Source organism: Drosophila eugracilis, unplaced genomic scaffold (genome assembly GCF_018153835.1).
Source record: "Drosophila eugracilis isolate 14026-0451.02 unplaced genomic scaffold, ASM1815383v1 contig_1765, whole genome shotgun sequence".
Taxonomy (NCBI): Eukaryota; Metazoa; Arthropoda; class Insecta; order Diptera; family Drosophilidae; genus Drosophila; species Drosophila eugracilis.
Genome location: NW_024572605.1, coordinates 4,244,422 through 4,262,499, shown reverse-complemented (window position 1 = coordinate 4,262,499; position 18,078 = coordinate 4,244,422). Strand labels below are relative to the sequence as shown.

Here is an 18,078-nt window from a genome sequence, read left to right as displayed (position 1 = left end):
GACTTTGCTGATTAACCTATCATATACTTTATACTAATCACCCTATCAAAAGATTTCATTTTCCCACAAAAAGAATAGTAAATTCAAAAATAGATGGTTAAAAAAGCCATCGAATTTTGATTTAATTATTTCTGTGAAATGGTTTAGTCATATTGCTCGATAGTACACGGTCTTGGGTACATCAAATCCATTGAATGGACTGGCTATGGGCATTGTGTAGGCTCCCATGTTGCGGAATCCCAAAAGATCACCACGGTTCAAGTTGGGCAAGAATAGATTCTCCGATATCTGAAGGATTAGGAAGCGCTACTGAAGATATCTGTATTATAAATCGAATTCATATCCTACCTTATCAAAGCCATCACAACTAGGTCCCCAAATCAGAGACTTCAACTGGGGCAACGCATCGGCTTCGTCCTTTAAGATTAATCAAGTGATTATAATGCAAAACTTCTACCAATGATTAAGGGTTAATATCCTACCAGATAGTGCTCAGCGGTCACCACTTGATGGTCGTAGAGAATGCAGTTGAAGGATCCATAGACGCCATCATTTAGGAAGTACATCACGGTGTCCAGCTTTCCTGCATCGTTACGAATCTCCCTCTTAGCATGGATCTTGCAGACCAATGTGTAAGCAGCGGCCACAAAGAAGCGTCCTGGTTCGGCAATTATTTGGACACTTTCATCGGGAAAATGTCGCTTCACAGAGGTGTTAACACTCTCGGCTATCTGTAAAAAGCTTTTCTTTCTCAAATGGATTTGGTTTCACTATTTTACTCTGACCCACCTTCTCAAACTTTTCATCATCGCTGCCTGGAAAGCCTCCACCAATGTCCAAAAAATCCATGTCATAGCCCAGCAGAGAGCCGAACTTGAAAAGGTTTTTGGCCTTCTTGATTGCCCGATCATAGGCCTCCAGCTCGCTGCATCCGGATCCAACATGGAAACTAGTGCCGGTTACCTTAAGATCCAAGGACTTAGCCAGCAGGATTAAGGCTGCAGCATCCACATCTGCATCGCAGCCAAATTTATCGCCCAGTGGACATTGAGCCTCCTTGGCCTCGCTCTTGAATCTCACGATCAGGCTGGAATACAACATTATAATACTAAAATTTCGAATCAAAGTTATACATACTTTGAGTTGGGATAGTGCGCGTGCAGTTTGTAGACCTCAAACTCATTGTCCACGGTGCCATTAGCCACATGGTTTTCCTTAGCGTACTCCAGATGACTAACAGGACGACAGGGATTGGCAAAGATGATACGTTCTGGTGCGACATCGAAGCCCAGGACCTTATAATTAAATAAAATAAAATGAATTTGTTGATAAATTTAACAAAAATTAGAAAGAGTTTGATAATCTGTTGCTAAGACAATATACATTTTCCTATACAATCAAGAATTTAATTACTAAATGGTAATCTAAGTTCAAGAGTAGAAGGCAAAGAAGAAGTAATAAATTGTAGCGTGTTTTGATTCCATTACGAATGCCCATATTTTCAAACGTCAATATATTATATTGACATATACTCAATATTCTGTTTTGATTAGACAACTCAAATCTCATATACAAGCTTAAGAACGTGTGAGTTTCAAAGATTAGGATGACTCTCTTAACTACACAGTATAAGAGAGAGATAGTACAATTTTTTACAACAGACCCACCAGTTTGAGTTCATTCTTAGAGGCACAGTCGAATCCGGCTCCCAGCTCAACCAGCAGTTTGACCACCATAGGATCATCATTGCACTTGACGGCGTAGTAGGGCTTAATCCTGGGAAGAAGTTTCTGCCAAAGACAAAGTTTCCGCTCCACACTGGACAGATCGCAAATGTTGAGGGCCTCGTCCAGATGCTGCAGGTCAGACTGCTCGATTACCCGACGGATGTTGAGCTCGTGCTCGTAGTATTGGATTTCTGGGGTACCGCTCGCCATCTCGCACCGATCACAACTGAATGGGGGAACTCAAGCCCCCGGCTAATCCCATAATATAATTGTTATCAGCCAACGACTTGTGTCCGAATCTCAACAGACTTGCGAAACATTTGGGAACACGCTCCGAAAACGTTCTTCGGCTGGGAACAATGAGGCTCTAATTAACGGCAAAAGGTCAAGCGATTGAGACGGCCGTTACTCGCCCTCCTGCCTTCGAAACACCCAAAAACTGAATATTTGCCAGAATGCGTAATTTACAACCAACAATATTTGGCATCGTAAATAATTTTAATGCCCACGCGAGGCTGCACGGACATGTAAAACTAATAAAATGTAAATTTTCAACACACCAAATGCCGGAGTGGCCATCGAGTCATGCATAATCGACACTTGCCCCGAGGACACAGGCCACTTCACACCGCCTTTGAAATCGAAATCACAATCAAACCCCTACGCACCCCTAGAATAAATTCCACGGCAATGACAATAATAATAATAATAATAATAATAGAAGTGTGCGTGTCGAAGGGGAGGGTTGTTGTGGTCTGTTGTCCTGGCCAATTTAGACATCGTGCAACCCCTCGACTGCCTCTCCGAACGGGCAATTAAAAATTAAAATCTAACTTTTGTAATCGATATTGGCAATTGCCGCTCTTCGTCGCCAGCTTGCTGGAGTGTCCTTCCTATCAATCAACCTTTAATTGGTTAGGCCCATCAATATATTTTTTCGCACACCCTTTTGGCCTTCATCGAAGATGTTAGAACGAAAAAAAAAAGGAGTTGGAATCCCCAGAATGATAACTGTCAAAAGCCGCAGACAAAAGTATTGAGCGATGGCCGAAAAAGGATCTTGTCATGCTCGAAAAGCCAAGGAATCGAATATATCCGAATCATTGCGATTTGATTGCAATTTGCTGCGAGTGTCATCATTCATTCGATTTCAGTTTTCCACTTTTCGATGCATTTTGAAAACTAACCCGAAACCACATCGCGCACTCCTCACTTTGAGTGATGTGACAAATCGACGACAGGCTCTAAAGTGCTCACAAAAACTACGAAATCTAAAGTCGGAAAACACTTTTACCATGCTGAATTGTAAAACTGGTTTCGGTTCGTTTTTTTTTTATAACTAAATGCATTTAAATCATTTGCTTAATTTGCCGGAAATTTACATGCGATTGTCATTAATTCAGTCGTCAGTCTCAGGAGTTCCCATAACATTTGTTTTGAAATTTAAATACATTTTATTGGTTTTGGTCTATGGGGAGCATTGAACTCTAGAAAGTTATTAACTAACAGGTAAAATCCAAAGTAAGACATTCCTTTTTAGCGTATACCAGGAAGAATTTGTATTATTTTTACGAATTCATTATCGTATTTGAGTCTGGGCAATACATTGTTGAATCTTTTTAAAATACGACAGCTGATAAGCCAAATACAATGTACAACTTGAGTCACTCAAATTCCGATATCAGGCTGAAATATTTTTAATAGATCAAAAGATTAGACTACTACGAGTGGCGTATACAGGGATTTTTCACGAAGGGGAAACGTTTTCGCCAATTTTAATTAACATATTTTCTTAATAAAAGTAATATAGCATTAATTTATTTGAAAAACCTCGGAGGAAATAAAAAAAACTACACGTTCCAATCTACCTATGGCTTAAAATACAATTTAAGTTATGCAATCTTAAGTAACCCTCAAAAGAACTAGTAAATCGCTTTCACCTCAACATTCACCGCGTTGAAGGACTATTTATAGCACAATTCTCATAGTAAATAAGTTCCCTATAGTTATGTGAGCACCTCCCGCAAGTTTTGCGTCAACCCTCTCCGGAAATAGTTTCATAATAAACTTGCCATGGATGGCAGCGCCAACTTGGCGCCCCCATCAGGCACACGAACAATAATAATCAGGGAGCAGGACTCACCTTTGGCCCATTGTAGCGCCCCAGGCACTTGACCGGCTATTCGAGGGCCTTCAGTTCAGGGGTTCGGATCTGGTGGGGAAGGTTGGCTCTAAGCCGGGCCATTACCGCATTAGGGGCGACCCACTCGAGATTCCCAATCTGTGCGCTTGGATTATACTGCGCCTGTGCCGGCAGAGGCTCTCAGCTGGCGCTTGCACTGCTCCCCAATACACTGTGAGAAATACTTTGCAAATGCAGACATTAAGAAGGTATTCAAAGCATCGTCCCTTACACTATCAATACAGTTTTCTAAGCAATTTATTATTTAAGATTACGTTAAAACATATCTTAAATATAAATTCAAGAATAATTTATTCCGGTGCTCACTTTTTTCACTGTACTCTCGTGCCGCTACCATGAGTCATCTAGCACGAGCACGGCATGGGAAGTCCTTGCTCCACCTGCGAGTATTCGACTCGACGCTTCCTTGTTCAGTTTTGTTTGGATAGGCCAACGGGCTGCAGCAACGATGAGGCACATGCCCCGGCTCATTGCCACAACTCCGATGGAAGGGCAACAATAGCCACTGTAATTGCACCGTTCAATTTGGAAGGATACATCCGGCAGCGACACAAAGACATCGGCCAGTATGTCGCATTTGCTGAGGCGCACCAAGAAGTCCTGTCTGAAGGTTAGTCTTTGTCTGGTGCCCGAGTGGGTGGCCACTGTGGCCACTGGGTAATCAATAAAAAATCGATGGCGGCCACCGCCACCGAATGAAAATAAACAGTAGAGTTCACATGCCTGTGCTTTTTAGCACGTTAATCATACGCCGTGTTGACTGCTCACGCTAAGTTTATCCCAATCGATTTGCGTTACATTGCAGTTTCTGCGCAAGATCTCGACTTCAAAGCAACTATTTGTGCAGCGGCTGGACGAGGAGGATGTGGACGAGGAGGAGGTGGAGGTGGACTTGCAGCGGGATCTGGAGCTGGATATGAACAGCAATTGCCAAGTAACGGAGGCCATCTACGAGGAGTTGCAGCTCAGTGAATGCAATCCGACGTTGGATTCGGCCAAAGAAATGCAAGAACTGCAGCCGGAAGCTAAGCACGATCTAAGGACGAAGTACATGATGAGCTATGGAAGCTATGAGGTTCTGGCCACCATGCCAATAAGCGTTGAATTCGAGCGGGTAAACTACAAGGAAAACGTGCGCTATCTCCGGCACACGCCCTCTAATTCCAGCCTGGATCTGCAGCTGGAAGAGCAGAAGGTGGAGCAATTGGAGCAGCAACAACAGCAGCAGCAAATCCAACTGCCTGTTCCACAGCAGGCAACTCCAAGGAAACAACAAGTGCAGCACCAGCAGCAAAGGATTCCAGTGGCCAATCGGTATCATCCCTGCAGCATCAGTCTGGGCTCCAAGTTTGAGGGCAACTACCATAGTGTGGTGATCATGGAACCACCCCATGATGACTTTCCCATTGTCAAGTGGGACATTAATGGCAACTCCCTGGACGATGACACCTGCGATCGCTGGGAGGATTTCGATACCAGGTGGCGGCAGGCAGCGGCGGTCACCAGATCTCTTTCGCAATCCCAGAAGTCCAGCCATCAGTCTAGCTCCTGTACCCTTGAGACCTGGGTGGACGACACGGAACCCCTGAGTCTGGAGCTGCACAGGCATGATACTGCTGCAGCCGGAAATAATTGTAATCTTTGCCTTAGGAGCTTCTGAATCCGGAAACGGAAACTCAGCGGCTTTGTAACCCCACTTTGCGTCCAGCGATTGAGCACGAAAACCAGTCTTGTGAGAATTACCTATATACGAGTATATATATATAAATATGTAATCGAGTATTTGAGTCGGTAGACCGCAATTTTCATTATAGAAAATTGTTTTCGAGAATATCCATTAACAATAAAGTGTGTATATGTGTGTGTGCGGCGCTCCTTTGGCTCCATACCTTGAGTAATGCACTTCAGAATGCGAATGCCCTTTGTCCTGGGTGGGAGGGAGTAAAAGTTCGTCGTCACCCCCACCCCATCGATTCATTCCGGCGCACGACCCGCACGTGCTGGACGCTCGTGAGAATCCGTAGACGTTTGGCTTTCCCACGAGCCACGGCTGCGATTTCGCTTAGCCACCGGTGGTGCAACTTGCTGCTGCTATACGAAAATGTATATGCGGCACTATCCATCCACTTGATTAGGGTGGGTTCCGGCTATACCAATTCCCGAGTTTGTCCCACGCTGGCACTGACACTGGCATTGGCCATTAAGCATTCCCACTTTGCCCTTTGCTGCTTTGCCACAGTTGAAACCTGACCGACAGCATGCCGAATCAAATTAAAAGCACTTTTTTACAATTCTCGATTTTGTTGTACTTTTTTCGAAATTGATATGGCCCGCCATTGTTATTATTATCAAGCTTACGCCTCGACAATCGAAATTAATCGAGAAAATGGATAGAAATGTTGCTTTGAAATATTTTTGATTGCGTGAAGGGAAATAACCATAAGTAGTGGGTTGAGTGGAAAAATATTTTCTTGTTTCATAAATTTTATACTTAGCTTTTGTTGCAAATAAGGATAAATGATTATTCTTTTAATAAAATATCCTTCCAGTTCGTAGCGTAGTTTAAGCTCAAGAGAAGAAACCAGGCTATAGGTTAGTTTCCAACTATGAAAAGCTTGTTACCCTTAACAAAAATTGTTATCTGAACATAGGAGTATATAACTATTTATATATAATAGATGAAAACTAAAGTAAAAATGACAAAATTTCGATTACTGTTAGCCAAAAAATACAGCAGAAAAAGACAACAACATTGCCTTCCTTCAAACCATTTAACAAGTAATAGAATTTGTATTTGACCTTTAAAGAATATATTTGGAATGGAATGATTTAATGGCTATATATGTATATTCAAAACTGTATAAAGAATATAGAAATGGATTATCGAACAAGTCAATCTAGATGAGAGATGAGATGAGAGAGATCTACTCTTCCAGTCTAGATTTTATTTATGCTAAAAAGCTTTGATCTAAAAGTGAAACGTGTAAAATTTATGTTTAAGAAATTTGCTTTCTAAGAAATTAATATTTAAATTTAATGATTTATTTGCAGTTAATATTCATACAAGATCATTATTCAGAAATTTGTTCAAAGGGCAAAGATACCCTTACGCTAATGTTCTTCAACTTATTTGATTAGACTTTATATAAGGCAGATATTTCATAGATAGATATTTATTACATAAATCATTTATATTATAGACTATTTCTTAAACAAAATATCATATATTATACACAGAAAGCTAAATTTGGGTATTAGCATAACTCTAGGCAAACAAACATATCGATTTTGCTTTTGGCAATTTCTAGGTCAACTTCGGTCACCTGCCTCCCCAGTCGCCGTTATCTCGGCTCCTGCTCCTGCCGTCGTTCCCGTTCCGGATTCTTGATGGCGTAACCTTGAGCCAACACTGACCTAGAAATGTGTGGGCCACCAGCACACGGCCCACTGCGAACCAAAGATAAAGGTCAACGGCGACTGTTGCACTTGTTGGGGCTTCGACGGCGCCACGCGATGTCACACGACCGGCGGCTGCTCGGGCGCGTGCTCCAGTTTGAGTTCCATAGTCCGCTGCAGGCGCTCCAGCGTCGAACAAGTGGACGACAGACGTCGCCAGTTTGTCGCCCACGGCGCCGTTTAGAGGCCAAGCTGCAGATGCTGCTGCTGCTGATACTGATGCTAAAAGGCTATATCAGATATATGCTCGCGGAGCGATACAATCGAAATCGATGACAGAAGTTTGCTCATTTGCCGGCTTGTTTTGTGTGTCCTTGTCGCACACACACCCTTGTTCACTTGGCAGTGATCACTGCTCGGCACATATTTCCTATGATTCCTACCCCAATCCCGGCTAGCACGCGTTGCCAGGGGGTGGTTGCTGCTGCATCTTATTGGACGACAGCCGCAGGCGGTAAAAAGGGGTTGAGCGGCTGCAGCGGAGGGCAGGTCGTCCGCTAGACGTGTGCTGCAGAATCAGTCGAACGCCGTTCGCGCACACGATAAGTCACGTGCTCAAAACTAGCTCCGTTAGCCCGGTCCTCATCTGTATTAGCAACTTGCTGCCAGTGCAACTAGCAACACGCAACATTCGCTCAGCAACATCAACACTCTAAAGTGTCAAGTGCGCAGGAGCAGCAAATAAACAGTAGCAACTAAACACTAGCCAACACTCGCACACTCACGTACAATGGATCACAACATGCACGTAAACGCGCCGCCATTGCACCACTGGGGCTACGCCGCTGGACACGGAGTGGTAATGCCCGGCGCCACTGCCACTACCCCCCAGAGTCACTGGGTGCCGCCGCCTCAGAGTCATCACAGCGCCCACAGTAACCACAGCCACAGTCACAGCCAAAGTCACGGACACAGCAGCCTGAAGCGGACGCTCTCCGAGAGCGACTGCGACGATCTCTACTCCGAGGAGTCCTCCAAAGAACAGTGCGTATTCGTGATTTAAAACAAAAGTGTTATTTCAAGAATTTTCTGAAAAAACGAATTCATAAAATCGACCTACCGATTTGAGAGTTTTAAAGTTCAATAGATAAAGTTCAAGCTTAAAAAGAGTGCACCAACATATTTTTGCAATGAATCAAAAAAGCTAAACTATTTTAAATTAACTACTCAAAATATCGAGGATACTTATGATAATTACATAAAAACTTATATGCATATCGAAGTAAAAAAAATGGTTTCTTTTTATTAAGAAAAATACTTATCAAAAAACCTGCATACTAAATCTGAATCTTCTATATATTGTGCTTTTAGAATCTCGCCCAGTGGATCAGGAAGCTGCCAACTGATGAGCCGCAAGAAACGCCGCGGAGTGATCGAGAAGAAGCGAAGGGATCGCATTAACTCCTCGCTCACCGAACTTAAGCGCCTGGTGCCCACCGCCTACGAGAAGCAGGGATCCGCCAAGCTGGAGAAGGCAGAGATCCTTCAGCTGACCGTGGAGCATCTCAAGGGCTTGCAATCTAAAAGTAAGTGTACATTTTATAGTTAAACTAAATGTTTAAAGATATTTAATTTAATGGGTTAACTGGTTACTAATAGGTTAGGATATCAATGAATCAATCAATTTCTTAATACTCCTCCCGTAAAATTCAAAATAATAATTTACCGAAAAATGAAACAATGAATGCATTTTTATCCTTCAAACTTCTTAAACAAATTACTCCTAAAAACCATTCTATATTATGGGAAAAACTCCAACTAGAATCCTTAAACAAAACCCGCTACAATATGCGGCAAATTATCACAAATCTGGGTAAACAATCCTGACCTGTTGTCCCGAACAGGGTCGAATTGTGGGAAAGTTATTATTGCCATAAACAAAGCAGCACTGCCACCACCACAACGCCCAAGTGAATCTCGAATCTCGGGGCTTCCCACGCTGGCCGTGGTACCACCACTTCGACAAAGCTACAGACAGGAGCGGGCTTCCACCCCCTGATTACCGCCTCACTACTCATCCCGTAGAAGGACACTAGGGGTTGTTCTTTATGCATGTCGCGTGGGAACAGCGATTTTAATTGTTTGCTCTATCCGGGATTAGACAGCTTATTGACTTTCTCCACCTCCTCTTATTTTATTGCAGCTCTCGACTCGCTTAGCTATGACCCCCAACGCGTCGCCATGGACTACCACATTATCGGTTTCCGCGAGTGCGCCGCTGAAGTGGCCCGCTACCTGGTCACAATCGAGGGAATGGACATACAGGATCCGCTGCGCCTGCGCCTCATGTCCCACCTGCAGTACTTTGTCCAGCAGCGCGAGCTGTCGGCGAAGAGTTGCGCCAGTCCTGGTGGCTGGACCCCTGCCACTGCTACTTCCTCCGGATATCAACCGAACTGTGCTGCGGCTCCTTACCAGGGATATGCGGCGCCACCAAATGCGGGTGCCTATGTATCCAGCTATCCCACGCTGAGTGCCTCGCCTGCCCAGCAAACGCAACAGCAACATGGAGGACGAACCAGTGTATCCCGGACAAGTGGAGCGGGAGTAACTGATTCTCTGCCCAGCCATGACATTCACTCCGAAAGCACCAGCCAGCAACAGCAACAGCAGCAACAACAGCAACAGCAGCAACAGCAACACCAGCAGCAACAGCAACATCAGCAGCAACAGCAACGCACCCAGACAACACCTCAGCCGGCACAGCAGCAACACTACACCCATGATCACAGCGTTGTGCATTCGGAGCAGCAGATACCCACCTATATAGAGCTGACCAACAGTAATCGTCCGGCAGCCGTGGGATCCGAGAGCCTCAGCTACAGTGCCGCTCCTCAGTATCCCGTAAGCGGAGGCCAGGACTACAATAACTCTAGTGTCCTGCAATATGCCACGCCCAACGGAACCAAGCCCTATCGTCCCTGGGGCGCCGAGATGGCCTATTAATCGGGAAAACTTTAAGTGAAAAACGAAAACCAGAACAGGACCTCTAGTCAGAGCAGACCAAGTGTGATAGTCTTAAGTTTCGGATCCTATACAGAGAAAAAAGAGAGAAACACTACCTTGAGATTAACTAATAATTTAAGCCTCCAAATTTAATATATTTTATATACGATTTGAAACCTTTTGTGAATCTATTGTAAATAAACGCAAAATTTTATAAGTGAATATGAAGAAGATTTTTTATTTAATATATTTCAGAAGCAAGGTTTTTTTTATTCAAATTATGAAGAAGAATTTATTGGGAATTTTAGTATCCAATTTTAGAAGAAAAAATCTGTATTAGTATTACTTGTCAGTTTCAAAATCTTTTCCATTTTTGTAATAGTCAGAGATCGAGTTCGATCAATGAGTGGAGACAACACAAAACGTCTGCCGCGATGGTGGTCCGGTGGCGTTTGTGCTGCGCTCGCAGTGACCTTCACCCATCCACTGGATCTGGTCAAGGTGCAGTTACAGACGCAGTCGACTAAGGACAGGCAGAGTGTGGGCGTGATCATAAAAAACATCTACCAACGTGCAGGCTTCTTGGGTTTTTACAATGGCATCTCGGCCTCCTGGTTCCGCCAGCTAACCTACACCACCGCTCGTTTTGCCTTGTACGAAACCGGCAAGAATTACGTTGACGCCGAAAACGTAAGTACCAAGATGGGTCTGGCAACCTTTGCAGGTCTCTTTGGTGGAATGGTAGGGGTTCCCGGTGATGTGGTCACAGTGCGGCTGCAGAACGACAGCAAGTTACCGCCGGAGAGCAGACGTAAGTAAGTATTGATAGATGTAACACCTTCACATTATAATCCAATTCCAATAATTCCCTAGCTACAAACACGTTTTTGACGGCCTTTTTCGCATTTACAAAGAGGAGGGCATATCTAGCTTGTTCCGGGGAACTGTACCAGCCGTTTCACGCTCAATTTTGCTGACCATCGGCACCAATGCCGCCTACGACCAGGTGAAGGTGATATTGAAAGCCACCACAGGGCTGGAAGATGGAGTACCGCTGCACTTTGCCACATCTACGGCAGCGGGATGCATTGCTACAGTGATAACACAGCCGCTGGACGTGCTCAAGACGACCTTTATGAACGCCAAGCCGGGCGAGTTCTCCGGGATCGGCGCAGCCTTCATCAGCATCGCCAAGCAAGGACCTTTGGCTTTCTACAAAGGCTTTATTCCGGCCTTGATACGTGTTAGTCCCAATACGATTATCACCTTCATTCTGTACGAGCAAGCGAGAATGCGATTCGGCTATCTACCAAAAGATTGACGTGTAAATTCTCTCCTATTGCCAAACGATTTCGACTGGCTATTTTGAAATTTTTAAATTTCCAATATTTTCTACTCACATTAGCATTCCCATAATTGTTTAAAAACCATTGAATCGGAAATAATCCGGATCTAATAAGCTGCCACTGTGCTCGTTAGACCGCTAGACCGCTGGCTCGCGGAACGCTGACCGCTGGTCAACCAGCACTGGGGGTCAACGAATGCTGCTCACGGTTTATGAAATTTGCATATCTACGATGCATATGAGAATGTCTGTGCAACTAACTAAGCACGTGAACACCCAATCCGCGGCTGTTAGTTAAGCCGGCTGCGCGTTAGCCCTACGTAATTAGGAAGCGGGGTTAGCAAGGTGCTGGGGTCGCAACCCCGTACTCGAAGAACTGAACCCAAAACCGCAGGAGAAACGGGAAATTTTCGAGAAAAACTGGATCTCGTCAACGCTCTATAAAACCTAAGCCTTAGAAAGGAAACTGTATTATTTAGGTAGCAGGGTTAAAATATTTTAATATGACGGCGCATATTAGTTTAGTTTGGGGTGCTTTTGTAGGCCAAATGTGTTCCAATGGATTGGGTACCTACACTTCTTGGAACTCAACATGTTGTTGAAAGTGGAAACTTAGAACAAATGTAGATCTAAGGATTAACCCTGAAGTACGACAACGGTTAATACGTTTCTAGTATATCTAAAAGAATTCTTAAAACGAAGCTTATGTAGTTTTAAGGCTTGAAATGTTAGGTTAAAAAATGCGTTCATAAATAACAATACACACAAAATTTGATTATTTATAAATCGTAATATTGCCATTGGTTCTGATCAGAACGGTTCTGATTCATAGGTTTATAGAAAGATCGAAACGATAAATACTTCCCACAGTAAGGGAAAATGCTAGCTTTGCTAGCCTTTGATCCCATAGGAGTGTAAGTTCCCAAACGAATTGTTTAATTTAATTTAATACAATTTCACTGTTTTGCAATTAAATCCAAGGGCCCACACCAAAAAATCACTCGAAACCAAAATTACATTGAAACCGAGCAACCAGAATAGCTGTCTGTGGAATGTGGGAAACTCCTAAGCCACCCCTAAACAAAAAAAAAAACAAGAAACAATCTTCTGCGCATTAAATTATTTTTGCCGGTTAAACACATATAAATGATTCAAGACTTACCACGTTTCCAGCTATGTGAGAGACCCCTGAGCTTTGACTTCCCACGCGATGTGCGAACCACCACCCACCGGGGCTACAATATGTATAACTTATAAGGGTGGTTCGCCTCCGAGATCGGCGTCAACACCATCGCTTTAAACATAATACACACGTCAAAACTTCCAATTAGAGACAATCATTCGGATCTGGGACAGAGGGCATTTCTGATATCGCTGCAGGGTGGTTTTTTCGCTCAATGCGGTGGCTACAAAAACCATCGAGCTGGTCGGGCAGGATTTCATTCCTTGGATTACCAGCAGAGCAACAGGATCAGAAGGCCGAGGACGAATGAATACCCGCCGGTGGGGTGGTGGTTGCATATCATTATAATCGTGTGTGGTGTTTGGTGTCATCGAAAGTGAAATGATTCCAATTTTTATTGCGGTTCGAGTCAATTAAGTGGAATATTTCGCGACATTTTCTGAATGGTTTTTCGTGTTAAACATAATAAAAACCTTGCTTGTGGGCACTTGTTGTGTGGTAATATTTAATTTATGCACATGTGGATGGAATGGAAATGGAAATGAAGATGAAAATGCACTTAAAAAGGATTTTATGATCCATTGATTTTATTCACATGTGAGAGGGGTTAATCGAACATATATAACCCATAAATAAAATTTAATAAAGGCATTCTGATTTGAATGCAACCACTGAACTTGAAAATGCGTTTTTCTTCTTACTCTTAGTTCGAACCCAACCCACTTATCTCGATTTAGCCTGTGCTCGTGCTATAGGTTCTTTAAAAATAGCTAGCATATCAGATCTGCCGCTCTTTCCAACACACACACACACATGCACATGTGACGTAAGAGAGAGTATTTAGTATTATTATTATTTCAGTGCTCGCTCTTTTTTGTCATGTGAACTTAAATTTTGTTTTGATTATTCGTTTTCCGTGCAAATTTGTCCGAAATCGATAATCGCTCTAGTTTGCCGGCAAAAGTTTAAGTAATAGCTCACTTTTCTTGTTAGTGTCTGCTGAAATTGTGGTAATAAGATCTACACGATTTGTGATGTAACACGAAAATGCACTAGGAAAAGCGGTCTTAGGAATTCTGAACACAGCAAGAGAAATGTGGACAAGAAAGCTACTTATTGGATTTGTCAGAATGCCGGCTATTATCCCGATACGTAAGTGGGGTTAAAACAGCTTTCTAATTTAAAACAAAATAAATCTTAAGATAAAAAGAAATTCATTTTAACCTTGACATCATAAAAATTAAATTTTTGATAAGTACTTCCTGCCTACTTAAATATTTTCTGTTAAATGAATTTTGAAATGAAGCTGTCCCAATAAATATACATTCATAACTTAACAAATATATCAAAAATAAGACTTTTAAAATGAAGACTTATTCAAGGAAAACTTATAATTACTTATTACATTCAATACAGAGTGTCTTCAAATGTTGAAATTGTTTATAAATTATAATTTGTATAATATAATATAAAAAGACGAAAAACATATTAGGGGAATTGCAGAAAATACCCAATCGCGAGTACCCAATGTGTCCTTTCCATAATAAAGACAATCTGAATAGTTTCAACTTAAGAATTTATTCGGGACTATAACGATTAAGTGCAAGATCAGTGCCACGGTACTTGGTTACCGATGGTGCCCTTCTTGTAAAACTTCGCCGTAGCCGAGGCGGTGGTGGCCAATGTCGGTGTGGGCGGAGCGGGCTCATAGGTAGGCCCGCTGCCCTCCGCTTTTAGCACAGCGGCACAACGCCACTGCCTGTTGTAGTTCATTCGCCACAGACGCACGCATCCATCGTCGCCCGTGGAAATTAACATAGTGGCTAGCATATTCCAGCAAACCCTCCACACGGGGCAATTGTGCTCACTGAATTTGATAGTCTGGATGTCCAGCTTAGAAATGCCGGTGGCGTCCCTAAAATGGGGCAAATCATTGGTTATGAGTTATTCCTAGGAATTTTTATTTTTGATCTTACGTCACGCCCCGCAGATTTACGATGTAGAGATCCTTGCTGGCCACTGCCAGCATGTGGAAGGTTCGACCGGCATTGGGGGCAAAAGCCACATCCGTGACGGGATCAGTTATGTCATTAACAGTCTCAATTTTAACACACTTCCGGGCATTCTCGCTGTATGCGAATAAAAACACCTTGCCGGTAGGAGTGGCTGCCTCGTCGCTGCCGGCCTTAAAAATATAAAAGAATAATTTAGTATGGATGAGATCAACCTCTCTCTTGCTTCCTTACCGCTAGCAGCTGGGTAACCATATAAGTGGACGTATTCCATGATAAACAGCTAAGAGGCAGCTTATTAGCAATTTCGTGTTGCACGGGCCACTGCGAGAGGTTCATGATGTCCGGAGCCTCGTAAATGCGGATGATGCCGTCGGCAGATGCAGTGGCCAGCAGGAGTCCCAGATATTTTGGCGCGAACTCTACATCTGTAACACTGGTTCGCGAATCAACCAAAGTGGTTCGACGCACCCAGCGACGTGTGGGAGCATTGGTGGCTGAAACCTTATCGCCAATCACCTCCTCCCAAACGGAGGCGGTGCGATCAAATGAGCAAGTAGCCACCACTTGGCCAAATTCCGGATGAGCCCAGGAAACTCGCCAAATAGATCCGGAGTGAGCCTTCCAGCTGCTAGTGACGTTCCACTTGCCCTGCCCGTCCTCATCCCAGATCTGAAAGCAGAAATTCCGGATCACAGTGGTTGTTTATCACAAGCAAACTACAAATTCTACCTTCACTGTTTGATCGCTGGAGCATGTGGCCATACGGCGGCCATAGTAATCAAACACAACATCGTGTATGACATCCTTGTGGTCGGCAATGATGGGTTCCACGTCAAACATGCTCAAAAATCCGTGTATTTGCCGAAGATGTTTATAAAATGCACGCGCCGAAAAATCTGCGCCAGTAATGCAGCCCTACAGAGACAGGGTTGGCCTACAGTAACCTAACAGCTGTTGCCTACCTCGACCAGTATTTTTGTTAGTATTTTTTAAGAGACGGTCACACCAGCCATTTGGTCTGAATTACGCGTGAAATACGAATAAAAAATCAAGCAAAAAATAACAAAACACTGGCCAGCAGTCGATCACAACTTGATAACTTATCAAGCGTGCCACACGCCCCTCTGTGTATCGCGAGAACCTGACAAATCGGGTAGTCAAGGCCCTTAAATCCGAGTAGAGACAGTTTTGCACCCGGAAAAGAACAGTTACACACAACAAAATTGCCAACCGAAAGAAACGTGCGAAGCGCAGTGCGATGGAGAAGAGTAAGTGCGGTAATCTAAGCGCTAAACGGGTAATTACGGCCCGATTTGAAATGTATGCGCATATATGCAAATTAGAGGGGTGAATAACCCCACAGCATAGCCATAGATCGGGACCCGCGTTTGTTTATCATTTGAATTCGCTGGCTAAAGTGCGGATTTCAATCAAAGTGCAATGGGCAACATAAAGTCCTATTCCTTTTCATCTGCAATATGCTCGCCTGCTTTTGCTCGTTCTCTCACTCTCTCTCGCTCTCTCACTCGTTACTGACCTTGATTCCTATTGGATTTTACACATCGCGCGATGCCCGTGACGTATGTATGTATTTTTCTTTGAGTGTGGGCGAGTGAACAGCATATCTGCCTGTTTGTGTGTGTGTCAGCCGGCTTCAATTACCTAATAAGAAGTAAATTGGAGGATTATGCATCCCTATACACACAAGAAAACAATTTCAGAATACTGCATACAGTAAATATCTATTTTTGGCGTAGCATAAAATAGAAAATCTTTTAAATCTCCAACCAAACATGAAAAGAAGGCCATTAAAATGCTCAGTTAGTTTTTTTTGGAAAATAAAAATATTGTAGAAGCTATTCAGCATTTGAATTTTTGAACAGAAAATACATGGGGTTCTGATTATTAAGATTAAATACTAGGAAAAATGTAAGTCATTTTTTAAATTAAAATATAGATTTTGAATCTTATCTGAAAACTCATTATTAAGGCAATTTTAGATTGATCTTAGGCATAAACAAGTTCTTTCATCCAAATACAAGGTTAGTGATAAGCCCATCGAAATCAGGCGTTTCACACGCGACCGACTTTGGGTTCTATTATTATTTGGAGGTGATATCAGTAGACGGTTTTTTTCTGGCCACGCGCCAAACATGAATAATTCGAACAAAAATCGAAAACCAAAACACAAAAAATTTCCGCGCGATAAGATCCCGGGAAAGATTTTGAGTCTTCGATTCCCGTCACCGTTAAGTATTAATCATAATCGGTCGCCAAGGCCAATGCCAAAATCGGAAGATTTTTCAGGCACTCGCCTATCTGAGATTAAAAGCGGGCGTCGCGTCGGGAATTTCTTTTATGACTTTTAAAAAACCTCTGCTGATGCCGGCAGCCACCGTACACAAAAAAAATGAAAACAAATCAGCGGGATTTGCGTGTTCTGCTCGTGGCAGCGGACTGAATTCGTTAATAATAATTCGAATTCAAGTGCATCGCGCTAATCAATTTCTGGCGTTTTCGCTCATTTAACCCTAATCAGCATCGCTTGCCACTTACGCCAGCAAATTGAGAAATTATGGCCGTTGTTATTGTTTCTCGTAGTAAAGTGCATTTTCGTCAGCGGATAGGTCAACTTTTAGATTAAATCCAGCTGGTGCAGCAACAACAAAAACAATAACGACAACACAGCTGAAAAATCATCGGCGACCTTGACATTGAAAAGCTCCCACATTGGCAGAGATACAGTTAAGAGAGCAAAGAATAGTAGACACATAGGGAGAGAGAGTTTAAAAGACAGCATGTTGGCAACAGCTGATCGCTATCAACAAATCGCTCTTATCGCGTTTTATCAACTACAGACCGTTAGCAACGAATTGCCCTTAAACAGTGGAACTTTCCTACAACGGAATTATACTTTTAAAGATTATTCATACCAATAATTGAAAAATAGTATAAAGAGATACCATTTTTTTTTTGTATCATTTAGTTTTATTATTGCGAGAATATAACTTTTTTTACATTAATTTCAAATAATATATAATAACACTTTCTTGAATTATTGAAATGTAAAAAGAATTATTATGTTATCTCAATTTTTACAATCCACGCTGTTTACAAAACGAATATTTTGACAGTTCAAACGGTTCTCAAAAATAAAAAAGCAAATAACACTCATTCTTAAATTGTTATGGCATATTCGCCTA

At 42.8% G+C, this 18,078-nt stretch overlaps 5 protein-coding genes across 6 annotated transcripts; 3 read left to right on the top strand and 2 right to left on the bottom strand.

The window, feature by feature from the left end:
* Positions 1 to 82: 82 nt before the first annotated feature.
* On the bottom strand, positions 83 to 1,970 carry LOC108109131 (ornithine decarboxylase 1). The gene is made up of 6 exons (XM_017217528.2): positions 1,668 to 1,970; positions 1,138 to 1,295; positions 790 to 1,087; positions 483 to 731; positions 349 to 417; positions 83 to 288 (listed from the first exon to the last, which is right to left on the bottom strand). The coding sequence occupies exons 1-6, from the start codon at positions 1,935 to 1,937 to the stop codon at positions 148 to 150; spliced, it is 1,185 nt and encodes a 394-aa protein (XP_017073017.1). The 5' UTR covers positions 1,938 to 1,970; the 3' UTR covers positions 83 to 147.
* Positions 1,971 to 4,349: 2,379 nt separating this feature from the next.
* Positions 4,350 to 5,840, top strand: LOC108109132 (putative uncharacterized protein DDB_G0271606). Its single transcript, XM_017217529.1, has 2 exons — positions 4,350 to 4,540; positions 4,736 to 5,840. Exons 1-2 carry the CDS (start codon positions 4,499 to 4,501, stop codon positions 5,588 to 5,590), a joined length of 897 nt encoding a protein of 298 aa, XP_017073018.1. The 5' UTR covers positions 4,350 to 4,498; the 3' UTR covers positions 5,591 to 5,840.
* A 2,083-nt stretch (positions 5,841 to 7,923) lies between these two features.
* LOC108109129 (hairy/enhancer-of-split related with YRPW motif protein) lies at positions 7,924 to 10,554 on the top strand. The gene is made up of 3 exons (XM_017217525.2): positions 7,924 to 8,370; positions 8,698 to 8,912; positions 9,530 to 10,554. The coding sequence occupies exons 1-3, from the start codon at positions 8,117 to 8,119 to the stop codon at positions 10,330 to 10,332; spliced, it is 1,272 nt and encodes a 423-aa protein (XP_017073014.1). The 5' UTR covers positions 7,924 to 8,116; the 3' UTR covers positions 10,333 to 10,554.
* A 132-nt stretch (positions 10,555 to 10,686) lies between these two features.
* LOC108108962 (mitochondrial dicarboxylate carrier) lies at positions 10,687 to 11,727 on the top strand. Of its 2 annotated transcripts, none has more exons than XM_017217217.2 (2): positions 10,687 to 11,147; positions 11,206 to 11,727. In XM_017217217.2, the coding sequence occupies exons 1-2, from the start codon at positions 10,735 to 10,737 to the stop codon at positions 11,651 to 11,653; spliced, it is 861 nt and encodes a 286-aa protein (XP_017072706.1). In that variant the 5' UTR covers positions 10,687 to 10,734; the 3' UTR covers positions 11,654 to 11,727. The 2 variants fall into 2 exon arrangements, with proteins under 2 accessions (XP_017072706.1, XP_017072707.1); XM_017217218.1 differs by having other exon boundaries at positions 10,687 to 11,143; positions 11,206 to 11,416.
* Positions 11,728 to 14,419: 2,692 nt separating this feature from the next.
* Positions 14,420 to 16,121, bottom strand: LOC108109036 (nucleoporin seh1). Its single transcript, XM_017217334.2, has 4 exons — positions 15,605 to 16,121; positions 15,107 to 15,544; positions 14,837 to 15,045; positions 14,420 to 14,775 (listed from the first exon to the last, which is right to left on the bottom strand). The coding sequence occupies exons 1-4, from the start codon at positions 15,713 to 15,715 to the stop codon at positions 14,469 to 14,471; spliced, it is 1,065 nt and encodes a 354-aa protein (XP_017072823.1). The 5' UTR covers positions 15,716 to 16,121; the 3' UTR covers positions 14,420 to 14,468.
* Positions 16,122 to 18,078: the final 1,957 nt, after the last annotated feature.